Source organism: Elephas maximus, chromosome 2, assembly GCF_024166365.1.
Source record: "Elephas maximus indicus isolate mEleMax1 chromosome 2, mEleMax1 primary haplotype, whole genome shotgun sequence".
NCBI lineage: Eukaryota > Metazoa > Chordata > Mammalia > Proboscidea > Elephantidae > Elephas > Elephas maximus.
Window position 1 is genome coordinate 196,638,172 of NC_064820.1, and position 20,063 is coordinate 196,658,234.

Below are 20,063 nucleotides of genomic sequence, written 5' to 3' on the forward strand. Positions count from 1 at the left end.
TGATGCTCTCAAAGACAAATGGCTGTGCCAGATGACATTGGGGGGCCAAGTTGAGGGGTGAATGGCCAGCAAAGTGCAAAGAAGGAAAGAAGATGACAGGTGTGGGAGGTCTGCCTGGCCGTGCACCCACAGCAAGGTCAGGGTCCATGTGGGCAGTCCTGATTAAATTCAGGGGCCACCCTCACACCCTTGGTGGGATGCTGTTTCCCTACCGGCAGACCCTTAACATTGACTCTCAGCTTAGTGTCTTGACCCCCAGTGAGCGCCAGGGCCATGTAGGCAGGCATGGAGCCTACCTGCTCACAGCTGTATCCCCAGCTCTGGGCCTACATGCAGAAGGCGCTCACGAAAATGCTTGCCGATGGAAGGAATAGTGTAAGCCCCCTCCCCCACCCATGCTGGCTCCTCCCCATTCCCTGCCCTAGGCAGGGCGTGGCAGCAGGGTGCTGGGGGGTTAAAAACCTGCAGCTGGGGTCCCCTAGAGGGTGCTGGGGCCGTGGATCCTGAGGCGCAACATGGCTACCATGATAACCACCAGCCATGTGAGTCCACCTGCCTGCCCCCTCTGGAGAAACAGATCGGACTGGGGTGGCTAAGGGGGGACAGCTGGGGAGCTGGGCTCATAGCTTGCACTGACAACTTTCTTAATATAGATATATAATTATTCTTTGTCAGGCAAGAGAGGCTGAAGGTGGAATCCCAAAGTGGGTGAAGGGGGAGGAAGAGGAAGAGGAAGAGGAGGCAGCAGTGGGGGTGCTGGTGGAAGAGAAGGGGGATCCAAACTCCATCACAGCTTTGCTGCCTCTGAGGAGGAAGGCCCGTGATGAGGGCCCTGTGGAGGCAGCAGAGGTAGAGCTGGAATTGCACCCCCTGCAGAACAAGTAAGACAGGCCTCCTGTGTACCCCTGGAGGACTGCTTCCTCCCCCTGCCCAAGTTCCTCATCCTCCAACAGCCATGGTTGGCTTAAGCCTCGGGCTCTGTGAGCCTTCCAACCTTAACCTAGCTGAGATTCTGGGTTCTCCAGCCTGCTTGCCCCCCTGCCCTTCAGGATAACTGACCTCACTCACCTTCACGGCCTGTATCTCAAATCCTATCTCCCAGTTTGTCCTTGAGGTGGAGCCACCCCCCTGCCAGCCCAGCACTGAGATGGGTGTTCTCTGCTTCCTTCTGACCATCTTTCCCTTCAGGTGGGCTCTGTGGTTCTTTAAGAATGACTTCAGCCGGGCCTGGCAGGACAATTTGCATCTGGTCACCAAGTTTGACACCGTGGAGGACTTCTGGGCGTGAGTGTCTGCCCTTCTAGAAGCTGGAGAAAGGAGCTCTTAGCGGGGGATCCTCCCTGCCTCCACCCTCCAAGGGGCTGCTTCCTGCATCAGCCCAATATCCCAGACCTCCCTGAGGCCTGTCAGCATTTGTGGAGGGCTAGGGCTGGGTGAGAGAGCCCTGGTGGCGCAGTGGTTAAGTGCTTGGCTGTTAATCAAAAGGTTGGTAGTATGAATCCACCAGCTGCTCCTTGGAAACCCTATGGGGCATTTCTACTCAGTCCTGTAGTGTTGCTATGAGTCGGAATCCACTCGATGGCAACAGGTTTGATTTGTTTTTTGTTGGGGGAGGGGGCTAGGTAAGGAGCCCTGGTGGTACAGTGGTTAAGCACTTGGCTGCTCACCGAAAGGTTGGTGGTTCAAACCCACCAGCCACTCCACAGGAGAAAGATGTGGCAGTCTGCTTTTGTAAAGATTAAAAAAAAATTTGTAAAGATTACAGCCTCAGAAACCCTATGGGGCAGTTCTACTGTCCTATAGGGTCACTACTTTTGGTTTAGGGCTGAGTGGGTTTTGTCCAGGGACTTGAGGCTGGGGCACAGCCCTCCTGAAGCCTTCTAGGGGCTGAGTGAGTGCCTGGGATGTGGGAGAAGCCAGGGACCGATTGTGTGCCATATACTCCCTGGCTTTGTGCCCCTGCATAAGTTCCTTACCCTCTCTGAGCCCGTCTCAGCTGCAAAGTGAGGACTAGGCTGCCTCAGAGTGCCTATGGGGGATGTGGGAAGGGGATTTGAAAAGTGTGCAGACCCTAGGAGAGGAAGGGAGGGAGGGCCAGGCTCCAGGAAGGCCTTCAAGCCCAGCTGGAGGGCACCAGAAACCAAGCCCCTACTTCAAACCAACCAACTAACCAGTTGGCAACCCCACGTATGTCAGAGTAGAACTGCGCTCATAGAATTTTTAATGGCTGATTTTTCAGAAGTAGATTGCCAGGCCTTTCTTCCGAGGTGCCTCTGGGTAGACTCGACAACAGCCAACCTTTCTGTTAGTAGCCGAGCATATTAACTATTTGCACCACCCAGGGTCTCCTAAGTCTAAAAACCTATCCAGGGGCTCTGGCTTCACTGGGCTTCGAGGGTCAGGGGAGGCTCCAGAGACAAAGTGGGGTTTGAGGGTTTGGATAAGTGGGGATGGAATTCCAGGTAGGGGAGCCAGTGTGAGCAAAGGCCTAAAGGGCCAAAGGGTCAGGGGAAAGCAGTGGGATCTGATAAGGAGTTGAGGGGATGTGGCCAGTTGGAACCAGGCCCTAAAGGCCTCACTTGTCAGTGTGAGGGTGTCTCTCTCCAGGATGTACAGTCATATCCAGCTGGCCAGTAAGCTCTCTTCCGGCTGTGACTACGCTCTGTTCAAGGTAAGCTCTGCCTTGCCCCCCCCAAAGGGGCAGGGGGCTGTTTACTTCTTCCCTTCTGCATTCCACCCTCGCAGGGTGGCGGGGGCCGTGGACACCTCCCTGGAGCAGAGATGTCATTTCTGATTGTAGGAGGGTTGCTCTGTTAGACAGAAACTCTTGGACAGGCCCCAGCTGTGCCTGGAGATCGTTTTAGAGTCTGCAAGAGGAGGAGGGAGGAGAAGGGGGATCAGGAAGTGGCCTGGGTTTCTGGTTTGGCCCCTTAGCTAGGGGTGCATACCAGAATCGTCCCTTTGCTGATGGCCAGGCTATCCCTGGAGGGGCTGTCCCAGCAGGTGTGTGCAGTGGGCTGGCCACGGTGTTTAGTTTCCACAGGTGACTTGTGCCCAGCTAGGTTTGGGGGCCATGGAGCCAAACCTGGGAGGGCTTGCTTAATCCACCTCCATCTGGACCCTTGTTCGGTTCAGTGAGGGTGGTAAACCCACACACAGGCTCTACAAAGTGACATATTGAAGCTCAAGGACCTCCTGTGGGAGCTCAGAGGAGGGGCTGGTAGGCTGGGTGGCTGGAGGTGGAACCTGCTTGTACAGAGGGGATACAGATGAGAACCTACCTATTTCAGTGGAAAGGGCTGGTGCAGGGCCTGAGCAGAGGTCAGCCAGATCTCTGGGTCCCCACTTCCCTTTGAACAAAGAGAGGGATTTGCTTTGCCATCCTTGCCCCCCAGGATGGCATCCAGCCCATGTGGGAAGACAGCAGGAATAAACGGGGTGGCCGCTGGCTGGTCAGTCTTGCCAAGCACCAGCGCCACAGCAAGCTGGACCTCCTCTGGCTGGAGACAGTAAGTAGGGAGCTGGGATGGGGCGGGGGGTGCCCAGGGAAGAGGTTGGTGCTGCCTGGTATGGTGGGGAGGGGGGTGTTTCTCTACCCCAGTGGGAAGGCTCACTCTGCCTCTCCCTGGGCCCAGCTGCTGTGTCTGATAGGGGAGAGCTTTGAGGAACACAGCAGGGAGGTGTGTGGGGCTGTCGTCAACATCCGCACCAAGGGGGACAAGATCTCGGTGTGGACGCAGGAGGCTGAGAACCAGGCCAGTGTGCTGCACATTGGGTGAGGGGCAGTGCTGGCACAGGGTGGGGGCGGGGCTCTTCCGGCGAAGAAGGAGGGTGGAGGATGGCCTGGCTTGCAAGGGAGACCTTCAGAACTCTCCATGTCCCCTTCCTGTGGGTAGGGGGTTTCAGATCTGTGGCTTTCAAATGAGTCCTAGCAGAACTTTCTTTTGGATTGAGGACTCATATCTTGGGTTTCCACCTGGGGTAAGACACACAGAACAGGAGTGGCTGTGGCTGGAACCAGGGTGGAGCTCAGTGGGGAAAGGAACAGGCCCAGATGGTCAACTGGAGAGCACCTGAGTCTCATTTCCTCTGCTCTCCTCATCCCCAGGCGTGTCTACAAACAACACCTGGGCCTCTCAGCAAAAGCCATTATTGGTTACCAGGCCCATGCAGACACAGCCACCAAGAGCACCAGGAACAAGTTTGTGGTGTGACAGGGTCTTGCACCACTGGCATTTCAGTTTCACCACCTAAGCCTGTGTGTGTCTATGTGTGTGTGGTGTGTGTACGTGGTCGAGGAGGGCAGTCTACACTGCTGCTCCTGGGCACCATTTGGGGGCCAGACAAGCCTGATTTTTCCCGTGTCCTGGAGGGAATATGAACACTCCTTAACATGAGTTGGGGTCAAGTGTGAGGGGAGCTCTGTAGGGGAGGACCCAGCATTGCCTGGAGTCAAGCACAGAGTGGGGTGGGGGGGCGGGCAGGGAGTATCGAGGGAACATTTGGGTTTCCTTTTTTCATCGGGGGTAGGGTAAGTTGTTGGTGTGTGGAAGGAGGCCCAGCACGTACTTGAAGGGCCACTCTGCCATTTCGGGGAAAGGGGCTTATAGCAACTGCTACGCTGAGGACTGAAGTGGGGCTGCTCCTCTTAGTGAACCTTTAGAGGTTGCCTCCTCTCAGATTTGTAACCTCAGAGCTCACCATGGATCCTGTACTTCCCCTCCACCAGCTGTGGGTGGGTCCCTGGAATGGGGCCGGCTTCAGGAAACAGGCAGCTGGTGGCTTAGAGGCAGAACACCGCATGAGGGACCGGTGGGGAGCTGAGGAGGGAGAAAGCCCTACAGGGCCCCTCCCCTTTCCTCACCTGTGGTCAGTGTTGTGCCTTGGGTTCCTGGCTGAAGTGGAGGTGGGTGAGTGTCCCTGTGCCCAGGAGAGGGCGGTGGTCAGGCCTTGTCATTGTTCTGCTAGAAGATGAAGCTTAAGCCCTTTTCTGTTCTTATTCTAAATAAACATTCACTTTTGAACTAAGTTGGAATTATTTTTAAAGGCTCTAAATCAAGATTCAGAAGCTGGATCTGTCCTTGCCTTGCCTTGCAGGGGGTCCTGTCAGCCCCCCAGCTCCCAAGCTGGATCTGTCCTTGCCTTGCCTTGCAGGGGGTCCTGTCAGCCCCCCAGCTCCCCAGGATGCCCATTAGGAATAGGCTGGTATGGGGTAGGGGAGTAAGGTTGGGAGGCCCCAGTCACCAAGTGGGTTTGAGCCAGGCGGTGGGGTATGAGCCCCTGGCAAAACCGAAGGGGCAGGGAGCAGCAGGCGCTGCGCTCAAGACTCAGGTCCTCTTCGGGCCTGAGGTTGAGCCGGTATAAGTAGAGCTGAGTTTTCGTTAAGTGAAAACTCACGTGTGACTCCACTGCACTGTAATAAAATATACTGCACGTGTTGAAAACAATCAGATCACTAGACCCTCATCCGAGCAGCAGCTCGTCCTCCCGAGGGATGGGCTGCGCAAGCTAGGGCGGGGATTGTGGTGGAGCTGGGACAGAGCCTTGCGGGGGTTGTGGTTACTGCGGGCCCTGCATACTTGCAGGCTCCGGTGGGTACAGGGATGCGCCAGCGGAGAGTGCCCGGAGGACGCTGGGGGAGCTCTCTGTAGCGGCCTGCGCCTGGGTCAGAGTCAGGCTCCCGGGCGGGGCCGGGGGCGAAGCTCAGGGTGGATGGAGTCAGGCCGGCTGAGAGCACCAGGGCTGCCGGGCGGGGCCAGGCTCAGGAGGAACGGAGCCGAGCTCGGGGGCGGAGCCTGGGCGTAGGGGGCGGGGCCTGGGCTTAGGGGGCGGGGCAGGGCTCCGAGGCAGGGCTCCGAGGGACCGATCCAGGCTCGGGGCGGGGCGGCCCGAGCGCCGCCGGGGGCGGTCCCTGCGGGGCGGGCGAAGCCGGGCCGGCGTTCTGTGTGGCCGTGGCCATGAAGCCGCAGCCGCCCGGCTAGGCCCGGGGCGGCTCTAGCCCAGGGCGGCCCGCGGAGGGCTGGGCCCGGCTCCCGGCGCCCGGCTCCGGTTCCCGCGCCGAAGGGCGGCCGCTCACCATGCCCGGCAAGCACCAACACTTCCAGGAACCCGAGGTCGGCTGCTGCGGGAAATACTTCCTGTTTGGCTTCAACATCGTCTTCTGGGTGAGCGCGGGGTCGGCGCCGGGCCCTGCGCTAGGGGTGGCGGGAGGAGGAGGTGCAGTTCCCCACCGGGAGGAGACCACTTCCTCCTGCAAGAGCTTAGGGGTTGGCACTGTCCCCGCACCCTCTCAGCCCTCAGCCAAGATACAGACCGAGAGAGATGCGGAAAGGCCTGGTTTGCCGGGGGTGGGTCCCAGCCACCTGGGGTGGGATGGGGTGGGGTGGGGTGGGGGGGAGCCTCCCAGGCCCAGCCGAGAAAGGGGTGGTGCTTCTTTGACGGCCCAGGGGCACGCTGTGCGGATCGCCTCCCTCTTCGCCTGCTACCCTGGCTTGGCCAGTGGGGAGAAGGGTGTGCGGCGAAAGGTGGCTTCTCGCTCCTCCAGCACCAGGGCCTGAAGCCTCGCGTCTGCTTCCAGCAAGGGGGGTGGGTCAAAGCCCTCCCTTCCCACCCGGCTTTTTGGAGGCTACTGGCTGAGAGGGGCAACAACCCGAGGCCTCCGCCTGGGCGGAGGGAGTCTCCCCTGTTGAGAGCCCGGGAGCTGCCCCTGGGGAACCGAATTGGCCCTGGGGAACACGCCACAGCTGATCAAACCGAGGCTCCAGGGCGGGGCGCCCCTGTCCGGAGAAGGGAGCTGTTGGTGCCCCTCCCAGGATAGCATCTGTGTCCCAGGGTCCTGCCAAGTCATCTTCCCTCCCCTCCTCCATCCCATCTCTGCCGAGGCTGCCGCCTCTGCAGTCCCTTCGCCCCCAGCCATGATCAGGATGCGAGACCCTTTCAGTTCTCTTCAGCTAGCTCAGTGGCACTGCCCTCCGCCTACATGCTGCCCAAGCTGTCACCCATGTAGTGTGTCCTTGGGCCTCAGTAGTGCTCAGCTCACCAGGGTGTGTGGGCTTTGTGCAGAAAGCTAGAGAGGAAGTCAGGAGGCCTAGGTGGATTACTTGCTGCTGTGAGAACTGCCTCTCTGGGCCTCAGCTTCCCTGCCTGGGAGGGGCCTGTAATACAGCCTGCTCCTCAGGGTTGTTAGGCAGGATAAGTAATGAATTCTAATATACTGTATGTTCATAACTACATATTACTGTCTCCATTTTACAGATGGGGAAACAGATACAGAGAGGTTAAGTCGTTTACCTAGGGTCACACAGCCTTTAAGTGCAGAGCCAGGGGACAGCTGAGTGGGTGGTGGGTGGAGGTGGAGGCAGGGCGTTGAGCAGAAGGAGCCCCCAGTACGAATGGTCAGGCAGGAGAGATCCAGGCTTGTTCTTGGGACCCTGGGTGAGAGTGGGGAGCCAGAGCATGAAACACTGGGTGCTGGGGTAGGTGGGTTTTAATGGGTAGGGTTTTAGTACAGGAGCAGTGGGTCTGATTTAGCTTTTGTATTAGGGGCAGACCTGTCCAGCTGCCTTGGGGAGGGTGGGTGAGTGGCAGGGTCGGGAGCTGGGGAGCCCAGGGAGACGGGGGCTGGAGCAAAGCTGGGGTGGTGGGAGGGGAAAGTTGAGGAAGGCTCCTGGGGGGGTGTTAGGTTTGGATCGAGGTGGCTCAAAGGAGGTCCCTGTAAAACAGGCCCAGAGATTTTTTTTTTTCATTGTAAACACAGGTGTTGCCCCGCTCAGAACATCCCAGGAATTTCCTGGTGCTCCTAGAATACAGTCCAGACTCCTTGAATGCCCCCTTCCCCCGCCCCCCACCCCCTGCCCCCTGCCCCCCGCCCCCCGGGAGCCCTGTGGAAGGCTGCTCTGGGCCAACTGAAACCAGCCCTGGCTGCCCTTGTTTTGTCCCTTGCACCACCACACCTGGTCTTGCCTCAGGGCCTTTCCTGGCCTCTCCACCTGGAACTCTTTTCTCCCAGCTGTGCCTTCGCATCATCCACACCTCAGCTAAAATGCCACAGCCTTCTCTACCACCCCCTCTACCCTCTGTAGCACCCCCATCATCCTAGTCACTCCCCATACATCACCCTATTTTATTTGAAAGACTTGTTGGCATCTGAAATCGTTTTCTTGCTCACTGTCAGTTTGCCCTGCTGCAGTGTAAGCCACCTGAGGTCTGAAAGCTTGTCTCCTAGTGGCTGCTGTGTTCCCAGCATGCGGAATGGTGTCTGGGACAGGGAGGTATCCCCAGCAGGCAGGTGGACATAGGGGTCTGGAGCCAGGAAGAGGTTAGGGTGGAGATCCCAGAGAGGCCAGTGTCACAGTGGGATGGAAAACAAAGGTGAGTTGTGAGGAGGAGGAGAGAAGGAAAGTGGACTGAGGTTGGAGCCCAGGGTGGGGTGAGGGGAGGGGACAGCCACCTGCCCTGGGCAGGTGAAGGTGAGCCTTCTGGGAAGGAGGCTGAGAAGGAGCAGCAGAAGGAGGGAGTTCAGGTAGGGGACAGTGGTCACCTGTCTAAGGGCTGTGGGGAGATCAAGTGGGATGGGACAGGAGAAGTGATGTTTGAATTTCATGCTGCCAGGCCCACCCTAGGGGAGGGGAAGGGAGGAGAGGGGAGCTGTTTCCAGAGAAAGGGTGCCAGGTTCAGGGAACGGAAGTGATTAAATGAGAGGAAGGAACCAGTAGAGGAAACAGGTGGGTGGGGAGGTCTGAGGAGGTGGGTCATGGCCCTGGGCAGCTGGCCGTGGGCCGGAGAGAGCCTCTCCGAGACTAGACTCCTGGGCCCTGTCCAGGGTCAGGCACAAAAAGGGGAGCCAGCCTTGACACCCAGGCTCTTCCAGCAAGGAATTAAGGCAGGGTAGTTGGAAGGACAAGAGGACAGGGAGGCGGGTGCTCAAGGGCTGCCCAAGTGGGAAGCCTGTGGCTGGGGTTCAGGAGGCCCAGGCAGAGCTGTGGTCAGATGCTTTTGAGGACTGATCCTGTCCTGCATCAAGACACTCAGGGTCTTTGCTTGTGAGCTACAAACCCATCTCTGGCAATGGAGGTTAAAGGGAAGTTTTTGGAAAGATGGTGGGACAGGGTGGAGGCTGGCATAGGGTTGCTTGGCAGCTGGAGGGGTGGTTTTGGGAAGGGGCCAAGGGGAGGCTGGGAGCTGGGAGCCCTGGCAGGGGTCTGTGCTGGGAGCAGAGGTTCGGGATGCTGCTACTTGGTGGGAGTGTCCTGGTGGCCCTCTGCTCCAGTTTTTGAGTTCTAAGGAAGGGCATGGTCCACATGCCTGTCCTGAGGCTGGGGGCGGTGGCCCTCCTGGTTCCAGTCCCACCAGGCTGTATCCTGTAGGGGAGAAGCAGTAGATGTGTTCTTGGGAAGGTAGATTAGATCCTGGATCCCTGTAGCAACCCTTTCTCCTCCTCGCCTCTCTCCACCTGACTTCTTGCTGGTTCTAATTTCTTGGGAGGCAGGCTCTGCCATGAGTGGGGAGAGGAGGAACTAGGGCCCTGGTGCTTGGACTCAGCCCTAAGCTCCTCTCTGCCGCTCTTATAGGTGCTGGGAGCCCTGTTCCTGGCCATTGGCCTCTGGGCCTGGGGAGAGAAGGTAAGGTGGTGGGGTTCAGTGGTGGGGGCTTGGCCGTGGGTCCACGAGGTGGGAGGGCCAGCTCCCCACATCTGTCTCTGCTCCCCTGGCCCAGGGCGTGCTCTCCAACATCTCGGCGCTGACGGATCTGGGGGGCCTGGACCCTGTGTGGCTGTTCGTGGTGGTTGGAGGCGTCATGTCAGTGTTGGGCTTTGCCGGCTGCATCGGGGCCCTCCGGGAGAACACATTCCTGCTAAAGTTTGTGAGTGTGGCTGCTGCGGGAACCTAGCCTCCTCCCACCCTGTCCCTGCTTATGACTGAATACCTTTATTATTATGTTATAGAATAATAGGAGCCCTGGTGGCACAGTGGTTAAGTGCTCGGCTGCTAGCCGAGAGGTCAGCTGCTGTCCTGGAGAAAGACACGGCAGTCTGCTTCTGTAAGGATTTACAGCCTTGGAAACCCTATGGGGCAGTTCTACTCTGTCCTACAGGGTCTCTGTGAGTCGAAATTGACTTGATGGCAGTGGATTTGGGTTTTCTGGGTTTTATTAGCATGATAATTATTCATATTACCTATATTTATTAGGGGAGACCCTGGTGGTGTAGTGGCTAAATGCTACAGCTGCTAACCAAAGGGTTGGCAGTTCAGATCCTCCAGGCACTCCTTGGAAACTCTATCAGGCAGTTCTACTCTGTCCTATAGGGTCGCTATGAGTCGGAGTCGACTCGACGGCACTGGGTTTGGTTTTTGGTTTATATTTATTAGGATTCTTCCTGTTATAAATGACTGAAACCCAATGGTCTAAGCAAAAAGGGTGTTCATTGACTCCTGTAATGAAAAACTCAGGGGTATTCTGGCCGTGGAGTCCCTGAGTGGTGCAAACAGTTAACATATTCCACTGCTAACCAAAAGGTTGGAGGTTCAAGTCCACACAGAGGCACCTTAGGAGAAAGGCCTGGTGATCTACTTCCAAAAAACCAGCCATTGAAAACTCCATGGAGCACAGTTCTACACTTGACAGATGTGGAGTTGCCATGAGTCAGGTTGACTGATGGCAACTGGATGGTTCTGGCTGCAGGCACGTTTGAATCCAGGAGCCCACAGTATCACGAGAACTGGTCTCTCTGTTTCTCAGCTCTGGGCCCCTCTGGGGAAACCCAGGTGGCGTAGTGGCTAAGTGCTACGGCTGCTAACCAAAGGGTCGGCAGCTTGAATCCTCCAGGTGCTCCTTGGAAACTCTATGGGGCAGTTCTACTCTGTCCTATAGGGTCGCTATGAGTAGGAATCAACTGGATGGCACTGGGTTTGGTTTTTTTTTGTTTTGGGCCCCTCTGGGTTGGCTCCATCCCCCACATGGTGGGAGAATGCCTACCAGCAGGTGCTGGCTTTATCCTGTTTCCCTGGAAACCCCTCCTGGAAGCCAGGGCTCTCTCCCCAACTCTTCTGCCAAAGTCCTTCAGTTGAGTCTCCTTAGCTCTGATTGGCTATCTCTGGACTAATGCTGTGGCCTGGGAAAGGCAGTGCTCTGATTGGTGGACTGACACTCGCTTAGTTCTATATCTGGGGTGGGGGTGGGGAGTTGCCACCTTAGAACCTTGTGAATTGAAGAAGGTACGTGCAGAGGGTGGTTGCTTCAAGAAAACAGGTGTGTTGATCAGAGGAAGGGGAATGGAAGGGTAGGTAAGGACAGTGCTGCCATTACACTATCATAAAGCAGTACGAAAATAAAAGTAGGTGGGGACTCTGGGCCTGTCTTGGGGTGAGATGGAGCTCTGCCCCATGACCCCCCAGGTCCTAAGGGGTTATCTGACCTCCATCCCCACCTGCCTCTATGCCCCACTCCAGTTCTCTGTGTTCCTCGGCCTCATCTTCTTCCTGGAGCTGGCGACAGGGATCCTGGCCTTTGTCTTCAAGGACTGGATTCGAGACCAGCTTAACCTCTTCATCAACAACAACGTTAAGGCCTACCGGGATGACATTGACCTCCAAAACCTCATTGACTTTGCTCAGGAATACGTGAGTCCAGGGTCCAGCCTGGGCCACACACAGGAGGTGCCTGATTGCCTATGAGTGAGGGACTCCCTCACTGCCCATTGAGCTGGGACCACTCCCCAACCACTCGGCCAGGCCAGTCCCTGGGGAGAGAGCCAGAGCCCCCCTGTGAGAAGGAGCCAGCCTCTGGTGATCCCTGGGTGTGCCCAGATCTGCAGGGACACAGAGGTGGGAAACAGGAGCCAGAGGCTCCAGACCGGTAGCTCCCAGGCCACGGTTTACAGCACCCTTAAACAGAGGAAAGTTCTTCCTGTCTTAAACCCTGGGCTGACAGTATTGGCTGGGGCTGTGTTGCCGCTGCCCCTTGACTGGTACAGGGGCTCTTCTGTTTGCCACTGTCCCCTACACTCTGTATTTTATTATACCTGCTGGCCCTCTTCTCCCATTTACATTGTTTGTTCGGTCTCTGAATGCGTTGAGAGTTTGAGACCCTTTACAGAAACAAAGCTTGCAAACTAACCCTTGTGACGCAGTCAGTGAACAGTTTACTAGATTATAGACACCCCCAAATGCACATTCACACCCCCTCACCCACAGGATGCTGGGCTGAGGATATGACTTCCTCTGGGCCTCCCTGAGGGGCCGGCGGGCTAGCACTGGCCAAGCCCTGTGGGGATGGGGAGTGGACTCAACCCTGAGCTATGCTGGTCTCTTCTGCGCTCTCACCAGAGATTCTGGAGACGTTTCTCCTCTTCTGTGCAGAGAGAGGAGGGGAAGCCTGCCCACCCCTTCCTCCCACACCCCAGTAACCATCCCCAGTCCATACCGCACATTGTCATCCTGTCCCCACATGTAGCCCAGGGCCCGGCTATCATCCTGCATCCCTCCTCCAACTCAGGACCAGCATCCTCACACCCCCCTTCCACCTCTGGGACTAGGGGACCAACTCAGGACACCTTCCCAGCACCCTGCTCACCCCACCAACTGGGCAGAAGCCTAGAGCTCTTGCCTTCTCTCTCTGACCCTCTGGACTCAGGCCTGGCCTGTCTGCTCTGGGGGCGGGTAGACCTTGTCTTCCTGCAGCCTGGGCCTGTCTCTGAACAGGATGAGGCTCCTGGGAGGAGGAATGGCTGCTGGCCGCAGGCCTGGCTTACCTGGGGTTTTCCCCCAAACCCCCTAGTGGTCTTGCTGCGGAGCCCGAGGGCCCAACGACTGGAACCTCAATATCTACTTCAACTGCACTGACTTGAATCCAAGCCGGGAGCGCTGCGGGGTGCCCTTCTCCTGCTGTGTCAGAGACCCTGCGGTGAGTGGGCTGGCATGGGGGTGGGTGAGGGCCTCTCAGTACACTGTCCCAGTCTGGAAACCACCGCCAGGGCTCTGCTTGGCTCCACCCTGCTCTGGACCATACGCTTTCGGAAGGTGATTTTATATGGGGTGTTCCTGCCAGGCTGGTAAGCCTGTGTCTGCAGGTAGTGGCTCAGGCCTGCTGGTGTTGGGGCTGCTTTCCTGTTTTAGCAAAAGGCGTCTCTTTAGTTGTATGAGATTGAAATTGCAGGACCCCAAGGGACAGGGACTGGCCCAGAGGGTTCCGTGTACCCTGTGGGCTGGCTACACAGTTCTGCCCTGGGTATTCAGCTAAATGTAGCTCCAGGCAGCGTCTGCACCTGGCCAGGTCTGAAGCTGTCTGGGCACTGGGAGCGGGCCTTGCTGCCTCAGCTGTGGGGGTGTGTGACAGGAGTACCCATGCCCCTTTGGGCTGCCATGCCAGAGTGGAGAGGTGGCTTTCTTTATGGCTCTTTTCAGGGCAGACATTCTCAGTGATATCCCTCCAGTTGCTGTTTGTCTGGGACACGAGGGCTGGGTTCCCATTCTCATCAAACACCACAGGCAAGATTTCTGAATGGGAGTGGTTCCAAGTTGGCATTTGCAGCCATGCAACCTGTCATCTGGAAAGTGGTGCCTGGGCCTCGGCAAGCTGCGTTAAGAGCAGTGGGTGGTCAGAATCTGTGGCTCCATTTGTTCTCCTGAGTAGGAGGAACTTGGGGTGCATGGTACCAAGGTCCCTGAGGGGTCCCCGCTTATGAGTCGCTCACTGGCCTGTTTCTCCTTAGGAGGATGTTCTCAACACCCAGTGTGGCTACGACGTCCGGCTCAAACTGGTGAGGGGGGAGGAGGGTAGGGAGCACGTTGGCACTGGGGTGGGAACAGGGGCTCCTGGAAGCACCTCTGAAAGGCCTCAGGCTTCTGTGGGGAGGAGTGCTGAGACCCAGGGGCCCATCCAAGCCTCCAGGGCTTGGCACTGCCAGGTGTGAGGGGCGCACAGGCAGGGGCACAGGTGGGTTTGCTCATCCCAGCTCTCTGTTGAGCCCTGCAGTGTGCCCAGTATTGTCTTTGATGTTGATTCAGACAGACATAGCCCCTGCTCTCAGGGAGTTACATTCCAGTAGAGAGAGAGACAGTAAGCTCATAGATAACATGAATGGGATCATTTATGTGATGGTTTCAGCTAAATGCTTGGAAGAAAATAACCTCAGGGGTGATGAGAATATAGGGCTGGGAGTGAGGGCCTCTTGTAGAAGGGCATGGCTGGGTGGAGACCTCGAGGATGAGAAGGAGCCAGCCGTGCATAGGCCCTGCAGTAAGTCAGAGGAGGGAAGGGAGAGCGAGGTCTGAGATGGTGCCTGTGTATCCCCAGGAGCTGGAGCAGCAGGGCTTCATCCACACCAAAGGCTGCGTGGGCCAGTTTGAGAAGTGGCTGCAGGACAACCTGATCGTTGTGGCCGGGGTCTTTGTGGGAATTGCCCTCCTCCAGGTACTGCCACAGCCTCCACATCGCCTACCCTACCTCCGCCTTGCCCTGGGCCACTTGGCCCTGTGGCAGCCTGTTCATCACCTGCCCTCTGTCTTACAGATCTTTGGCATTTGCTTGGCCCAGAACCTCGTGAGTGACATCAAGGCAGTGAGGGCCAACTGGTGAGGCCGCCATGTTGGCCACGGCTACCCACTTGGCCCAGGCCTCTGGTGGGGACCCCCAGACCCCCTCTACTGTGCCCATGATGGGCAAGGCTGCAGGAGATGTTTCTGTCGGGACCTGAGCTCCCTGTGGGATCCATGGGTGTGGGGTGCTGTTCGCCCATGGAGAAAGCTGCCTAGGCCAGGCCAGGCCTGGCTGGGCTGGGTGTCTGGAGCTCTGTGTGCATGAGAGGTGTGGGCGGGTGGGCGTGCATAGGGGAGCCACCATCTGGGCTGTCATTGGGCTGGTGGGCTCTCTACGGGACTAGGAAGGGCACAGCTACTGGAGTCCAGGCCAGGTCGGGTAGGAGGGTGCTGCTGGGGAGGTGGGGGTTCTGCCTGTGTCCCCCGACCCAGGCGGGGACACTTCTGTGCATGGCTGCGTGGGGCAGGCCAGGGGGCCTGCTCTTGCCCAAGACCTCACCTCATGCAACTTCAGAGCTCACTTCTGTACTGGCTGTGACCTTAAGCCTGTCAGTAGCACACTGTGGCCTCAGTGTCCCAGACTCTAAAATGGGTCCAAGAAATTTCTCTCTTTGCTTGCCTCTCAGGATCAAACGCGACGATGGCTACAAACTCCTCAAATAAACAAAACTTTGAAAACCACTGGCTTGCGCCCACCATCTCAGAGGTCCCGTCGGCGGTATGGCCTCTGCGGAGCTTTCTGGCTGGGGCCCCTGACCCAACCCCCTCTGCCCACCTGTTTTCTTTGGCCTGGATAACTTATACGTTTGAGCTGACCTTTAAAAATCAGTGTGTTTCACATAAAGTCCAGATTCCCGGCTTCCTGGAGAGCATGACCATCTGGCCACATGGGTTCTTCAGGGGTAGTATCCCTAGAACATGTGTGACCCCATCCACTGGGGACCCTGCCTGCCCCATTCTGCTCCTTAAGTGGCTTGCCTGCCCCTTGCAAGCGGTAAGTTGGCACCCCTCAGCTCTGCAGGGGTATTCCCTGCAATACTGCAAGACTGTTGTGGGCCTGGCCTGGGGGCAAAGCAAGGAATGCAGACAAAAGAGAGGCTGGACCCTGCCCTGAAGAGCCTGGGAGGGGCTCACTCAGCCCTGCTGGGTGCTGAGACAGGTGCCAGAGTGCCTAGGAGATCAGCAGAGGGTGAGATGGGGGTCAGGATTTTTCAAAGGAAGTAGCTGGCAGCCTAGGGCTTGGCACCCGTGGGGTTGGAGGGAGCCTGGTTTGGGGGCTTGAAGGGTAGATTCCTAGGCTCACTTGGGATCCAGGGAGAATCAAGCGCTGCAGAGCTGCCTCATCCCCACCAGAGGGTGCCCCAGCACAACGTTCCTGGGTCTGGCTGTTTTGCTCCTGCAACCTCACTCCAGCAGAGCCATGTGCCGATATTCACCCTGCTTTTTTTTTACTAAAAGCACTTCGGGCTCAGGGCTTTTCAAGACTACTGAAGGTGCAAACTGGCTCAGACTTGGGAATTCTAGCTTCTGCTCTCAGCTGCCTGAAGGGGTGTGTGTATGCCCTGGGCTGTGGATGAAAGGGGAGGTTGGGCTGGTTCGCAGGTCCCCAACTCAGATGCCTTCGGGGCCAGGTGGGCTGTATAAGTGGATGAAGCAGGCCTTTGTTGGCAGTGCAACTTTGACTCTTCACTATTAATAAAGACCTAACAGAAAGACATTGCTCTGTGATAAGACAAACATTTGCACGATTGAGTCGATAATGGCATCTGGCCTTGGGAGACAATAGGCAGTGGTGGGGACTATAAGTCGAAGCACCTCCCCATCTGGAGTTGGTGGCTGCTGTTCAGTTTTATTTAATTGCTGTAATGTAGGAGTGCAGGCCTCCTGTCAGAAATCTGGAGAAGCCAGAAACCCAGATTTTTATGTGAAATATCCTCATTTTAAAATGTTGGCAACTAATTAAAAACAAACGGCAAGCCAAACAAAATGTGTGGGGGCTAGCTTTGGCCCGGGCATCACTGTGGATCCCTCTGGGACAGCCACTGACTAGGGCTCCAGCTGCTCTGCAGTTGAGGGGTACTGGAGGTTGCTGCCAGGTGGATAGGGAGGGGAGCGTGACTGGGGTTCCCGGTGCAGGCTGGTGAGGGTCCTGGAAGCCCTGGTAGGCGCTGGCCACAGTGGTGTATACATGCTACAATAAATGCAGGTGGAAACATCGGGTGTGTGTCTGGCTCTCTGTTATGTCAAATGCTTTCACTTTCATTGTCTGCCTCAAGCTGCCTGCACCCACCCTAGTGAGGTGAAGATTCTTGTTCAGAGAAGGGAGGGAAGCTACCCAGAGCACACAGCTGGGAGGGGTGCACAGACTGGGCCCCTCTTGCTGGAGTTTTTCTGCAGCATCAGGATGAGACTTTAACATGCAGACTATCAGCCAATACGGGGCAGTAATGAAACATTCCTTCCCCAAGCAAGAGTTGAGCACGTGCCTAGATGCTCAGGATATGGGAGGGGGGCAATGGTCTGTGCCCTCCCAGAGCTTGCATCCTGGTGGGGCAGGCAGACAGACAAGTAGACAAACAAGCATTTTCATTAGTAAGGTGTGCTATGAAGAAAGTAGGAGTGAAAGGCTAGGGGCCTGGGCACCTGGGAGAAGGGCCCCTTGATGGAGGTGTGAGGGGAGAGGATACCTCATCGGGGAAGCTCTTGGGGAGCAGTGTTCTAGGTTTTGGTACCAGAGCTATAGAGACCACAAGTCGGAGAGCTTGGCGTGGGGGGTGGTGGTGGCTGGAGAGGTGGGAGTGGGTGAGGAGCAGAGGCCTGGGGACAGAGGGAAGTGGTCCAACCTGTGTATGTTTAGAAACCTAGCCTGAATTGATTGATAAGGTGGGAGGAGAATGACCTGGTAGAAGTGGTCATGAACTGGCCAGGGACCGGCATAGTTCTCCAAGGCTCGATTCTGCTATAGGGCATCTGCTTATCATACCCACTCATCCATCCATCCACCCACACACCTACCTATCCATCTGTCCACCCACCTCTACACTCGTGTATCCGTTTGTCCACTCGCCCCCCACCCACTGTCATCCATGCAGGTAGGCGTGGGTGGAGGCCAGGGTCTGAGGTAGCTCTACCTCGTTGGAGGCAGACGGGAAACGCTGCTAGTGATATGACATGTGCGTAGTGACAGGCACCTGGTCACTGCTAGGTGGGATTTCAGGCTGGTGAGAGACAAATTTCTTGTCCCCAAGATAGAGCTTGGAGCAGCCCTTTTCCTTGCCCAAGGAGCTCTTGCCCAGAGGCACAGCCTCTCGAGTAGAAACAAGCAAGCATGGAAGGCTGCCTCTTGTCTATCCCTGTAGGACGGTCCCTGGCCATGCAGACCAAAGCCACCTTCCTACCCTGTCAGGGTGGGGTGCATATTGGTAGTGATGGGGATGGTCATTGTCTGGCAGCCTGGGGGACTTGGGCCTGCCTTGCCTAACCCGGAGAGGGGTACCACACCACCATCAGCCTGGGGGAGGGCATCCTGTGATACCAGGCTACCCCGAGAGGGCCCCCTTTATGGGCATAACTGTAGCAGCTGTGGGCTTATGCGGAGTGGCCTGGTGCCCACATTCCCAGCCACACACCTGTATGCATCACCCCCCCCAAACCTTTCATTTGGTCATTCACAAAGCATTGTTTGAGCACCAGCTGCATGCCAAGCTCTGTGAACGAAGCAGAGACCCTGTCTCACAGAGCTGAGCCTCCAGTGGGGGGAGAAAAGTCACGGATAAACAAGGAGCGTTAGGTGGAACGATACAGCTGAATTAGGGAAATAGGGACTACAGGTTGGGGGGATGTGGTTTGCATTTATACCAGAAAGGCCTCTCTGAGAAGGTGTCATTGGGCCTAAGAAAGTGGGGGTGTGAACCGGGTGGACATTTAGAGGAAGCTTTTGCAGGCAGAGGGGACAGCAAGTACAAAGGCCCTGGGGCAGGAGCCAGCCTGATGTGTTCAAGGGGGCCTTCCCGGGACTACTTCGAGGACTCTCAGTGTAAAAGGCTTTACAGAAGGAGCAGGCAGAGAGGAGGGGGGAAATGGGAAGGACCGAGAGATCCCCAGCCGGTGAGCACCTGGATCTGCGGGTGAGGGGGTCAGGTTGGCCGGGAAGGCTTCGCCAGGTTCCCTCTGAGAAAAAGGCCCGGGAGGTGAGGGCAGCAATGTGCCTTGGAGGAAGTCACTTCCAGTGACCACCGGAGGGCACCAAAGCGCAGCCCAGGCCCACAGAAAGGGCCTGTGAGTATGGAGGGGAGTGAGTGTGGGGGCCATTGGGTGCAGGCCTCTGTGAGGCTTGGGGCTCATCCTTTTGGGGCTGTATCCATGCCTTGCCACCCTCTGCCCCATCTTCTCCGGGGACTTGGTGCAAATGGCTCTGCCTGCCCCAAGGATGCCTCTCCTAGGGCTCTCAGAGACCCCAGCCCACCTTCCCAGCCCCAGCAGGGGGTGATCTCTGCCAGACAGCTTTGTGGGGGGGGGGCTTGCTTTCTCTAGGGGCCGGGGTGCCATGGGCCACCACATACACCCCCATCCACTCAGAATTTACTGAGCACCTTCTATGTGCCAGGCACTGTCATAAGCACTTGGGATAGATACATAACCAAAAAAAACAAAGACCCTGCCCTCGTGGTGCTCACAGCCTAGAGCAGGGGTGGCCAATGTTATCTGCAGAGGATTGGATTGCGGGTATATTGACAGCCACATGATGCTCTCTGCCGCATATACTCAACTCTGCCATTGTAGCTGGAAAGCAGCCATATACAATATGTAAACATGTGGACGTAGCGTTACAATAAAACTTTATTGAGAAGACACAAGATCTTTTTTTAATTTTTACAATCATTACAAAAATATAAAACCATTTAAGTCCTTGAACCCTACAAAAACAGGCAGTGGCTGGATTTGGCCCCTGGGTTGTAGTTTTCGACCCCTGGTTGAGTGAAAGGACGCAGACAGTGCACAATAAGTATCATAATGAGTGAATGACCTGTTGGGGTGGTGAATACTATGGAGAAAACATCGTGCATATAAGGGTACTGAAGTGCTGGGGGAGCTGGGGTGGGCCAGGGTATTAAATAGGGTGACAGGTCACAGATAAACAAGGAGTGCTGTGTGGAAATAGGGTGGGCTCGTTGAGAAAGCAAGATGGAACAAAGACTTTTTATGTTAACTCAAATTATTATTAATTTTTTTAATTAACATTTTTAAAATAATCAAAACTTTTTTCTGACAACACAGGTAAAATAGGAAACCCATTCTACTTAAAAAAATTAGAACATTGTGGATAAAACTAAGGCCTCTTCACTACTACTATCCCTTAACTAAGATCACCATGGAAGGTTGTGAAATATACTGCCTTCTGGAACTTTTACATTTAATTTTGTGCTCGTATTATGCACCCGTAGAAAGCCTCGGTGTTTCTGTGTGTGTTAAATGGCAGGACACCGTCTTTGCCGGCTTGCTCCCCTCCCCTCGCTCCACAATGTGGTT

At 56.4% G+C, this 20,063-nt stretch overlaps 2 protein-coding genes across 2 annotated transcripts; both read left to right on the forward strand.

Annotated features, from left to right (window-relative positions):
• Nucleotides 1-285: 285 nt before the first annotated feature.
• On the forward strand, nucleotides 286-4,214 carry EIF4E1B (eukaryotic translation initiation factor 4E family member 1B). The gene is made up of 8 exons (XM_049869026.1): nucleotides 286-375; nucleotides 483-542; nucleotides 676-881; nucleotides 1,189-1,284; nucleotides 2,608-2,671; nucleotides 3,396-3,509; nucleotides 3,636-3,775; nucleotides 4,109-4,214. Exons 1-8 carry the CDS (start codon nucleotides 286-288, stop codon nucleotides 4,212-4,214), a joined length of 876 nt encoding a protein of 291 aa, XP_049724983.1.
• Nucleotides 4,215-5,907: 1,693 nt separating this feature from the next.
• Nucleotides 5,908-16,752, forward strand: TSPAN17 (tetraspanin 17). Its single transcript, XM_049874380.1, has 9 exons — nucleotides 5,908-6,164; nucleotides 9,570-9,620; nucleotides 9,715-9,861; nucleotides 11,448-11,618; nucleotides 12,775-12,900; nucleotides 13,709-13,756; nucleotides 14,293-14,409; nucleotides 14,509-14,570; nucleotides 15,161-16,752. The coding sequence occupies exons 1-9, from the start codon at nucleotides 6,078-6,080 to the stop codon at nucleotides 15,195-15,197; spliced, it is 846 nt and encodes a 281-aa protein (XP_049730337.1). The 5' UTR covers nucleotides 5,908-6,077; the 3' UTR covers nucleotides 15,198-16,752.
• Nucleotides 16,753-20,063: the final 3,311 nt, after the last annotated feature.

Bases quoted from the DNA above. Each gene is read 5' to 3' on its own strand.
- TSPAN17 (XM_049874380.1), top strand. From the start codon at position 6,078: ATGCCCGGCAAGCACCAACACTTCCAGGAACCCGAGGTCGGCTGCTGC. The intron at 9,621-9,714 runs GTAAGGTGGTGG...CCCCTGGCCCAG, and splicing joins TCTGGGCCTGGGGAGAGAAG to GGCGTGCTCTCCAACATCTC. The intron at 9,862-11,447 runs GTGAGTGTGGCT...GCCCCACTCCAG, and splicing joins ACACATTCCTGCTAAAGTTT to TTCTCTGTGTTCCTCGGCCT.
- EIF4E1B (XM_049869026.1), top strand. From the start codon at position 286: ATGGAGCCTACCTGCTCACAGCTGTATCCCCAGCTCTGGGCCTACATG. The intron at 376-482 runs GTAAGCCCCCTC...GGGGTCCCCTAG, and splicing joins TTGCCGATGGAAGGAATAGT to AGGGTGCTGGGGCCGTGGAT. The intron at 3,510-3,635 runs GTAAGTAGGGAG...CCCTGGGCCCAG, and splicing joins ACCTCCTCTGGCTGGAGACA to CTGCTGTGTCTGATAGGGGA.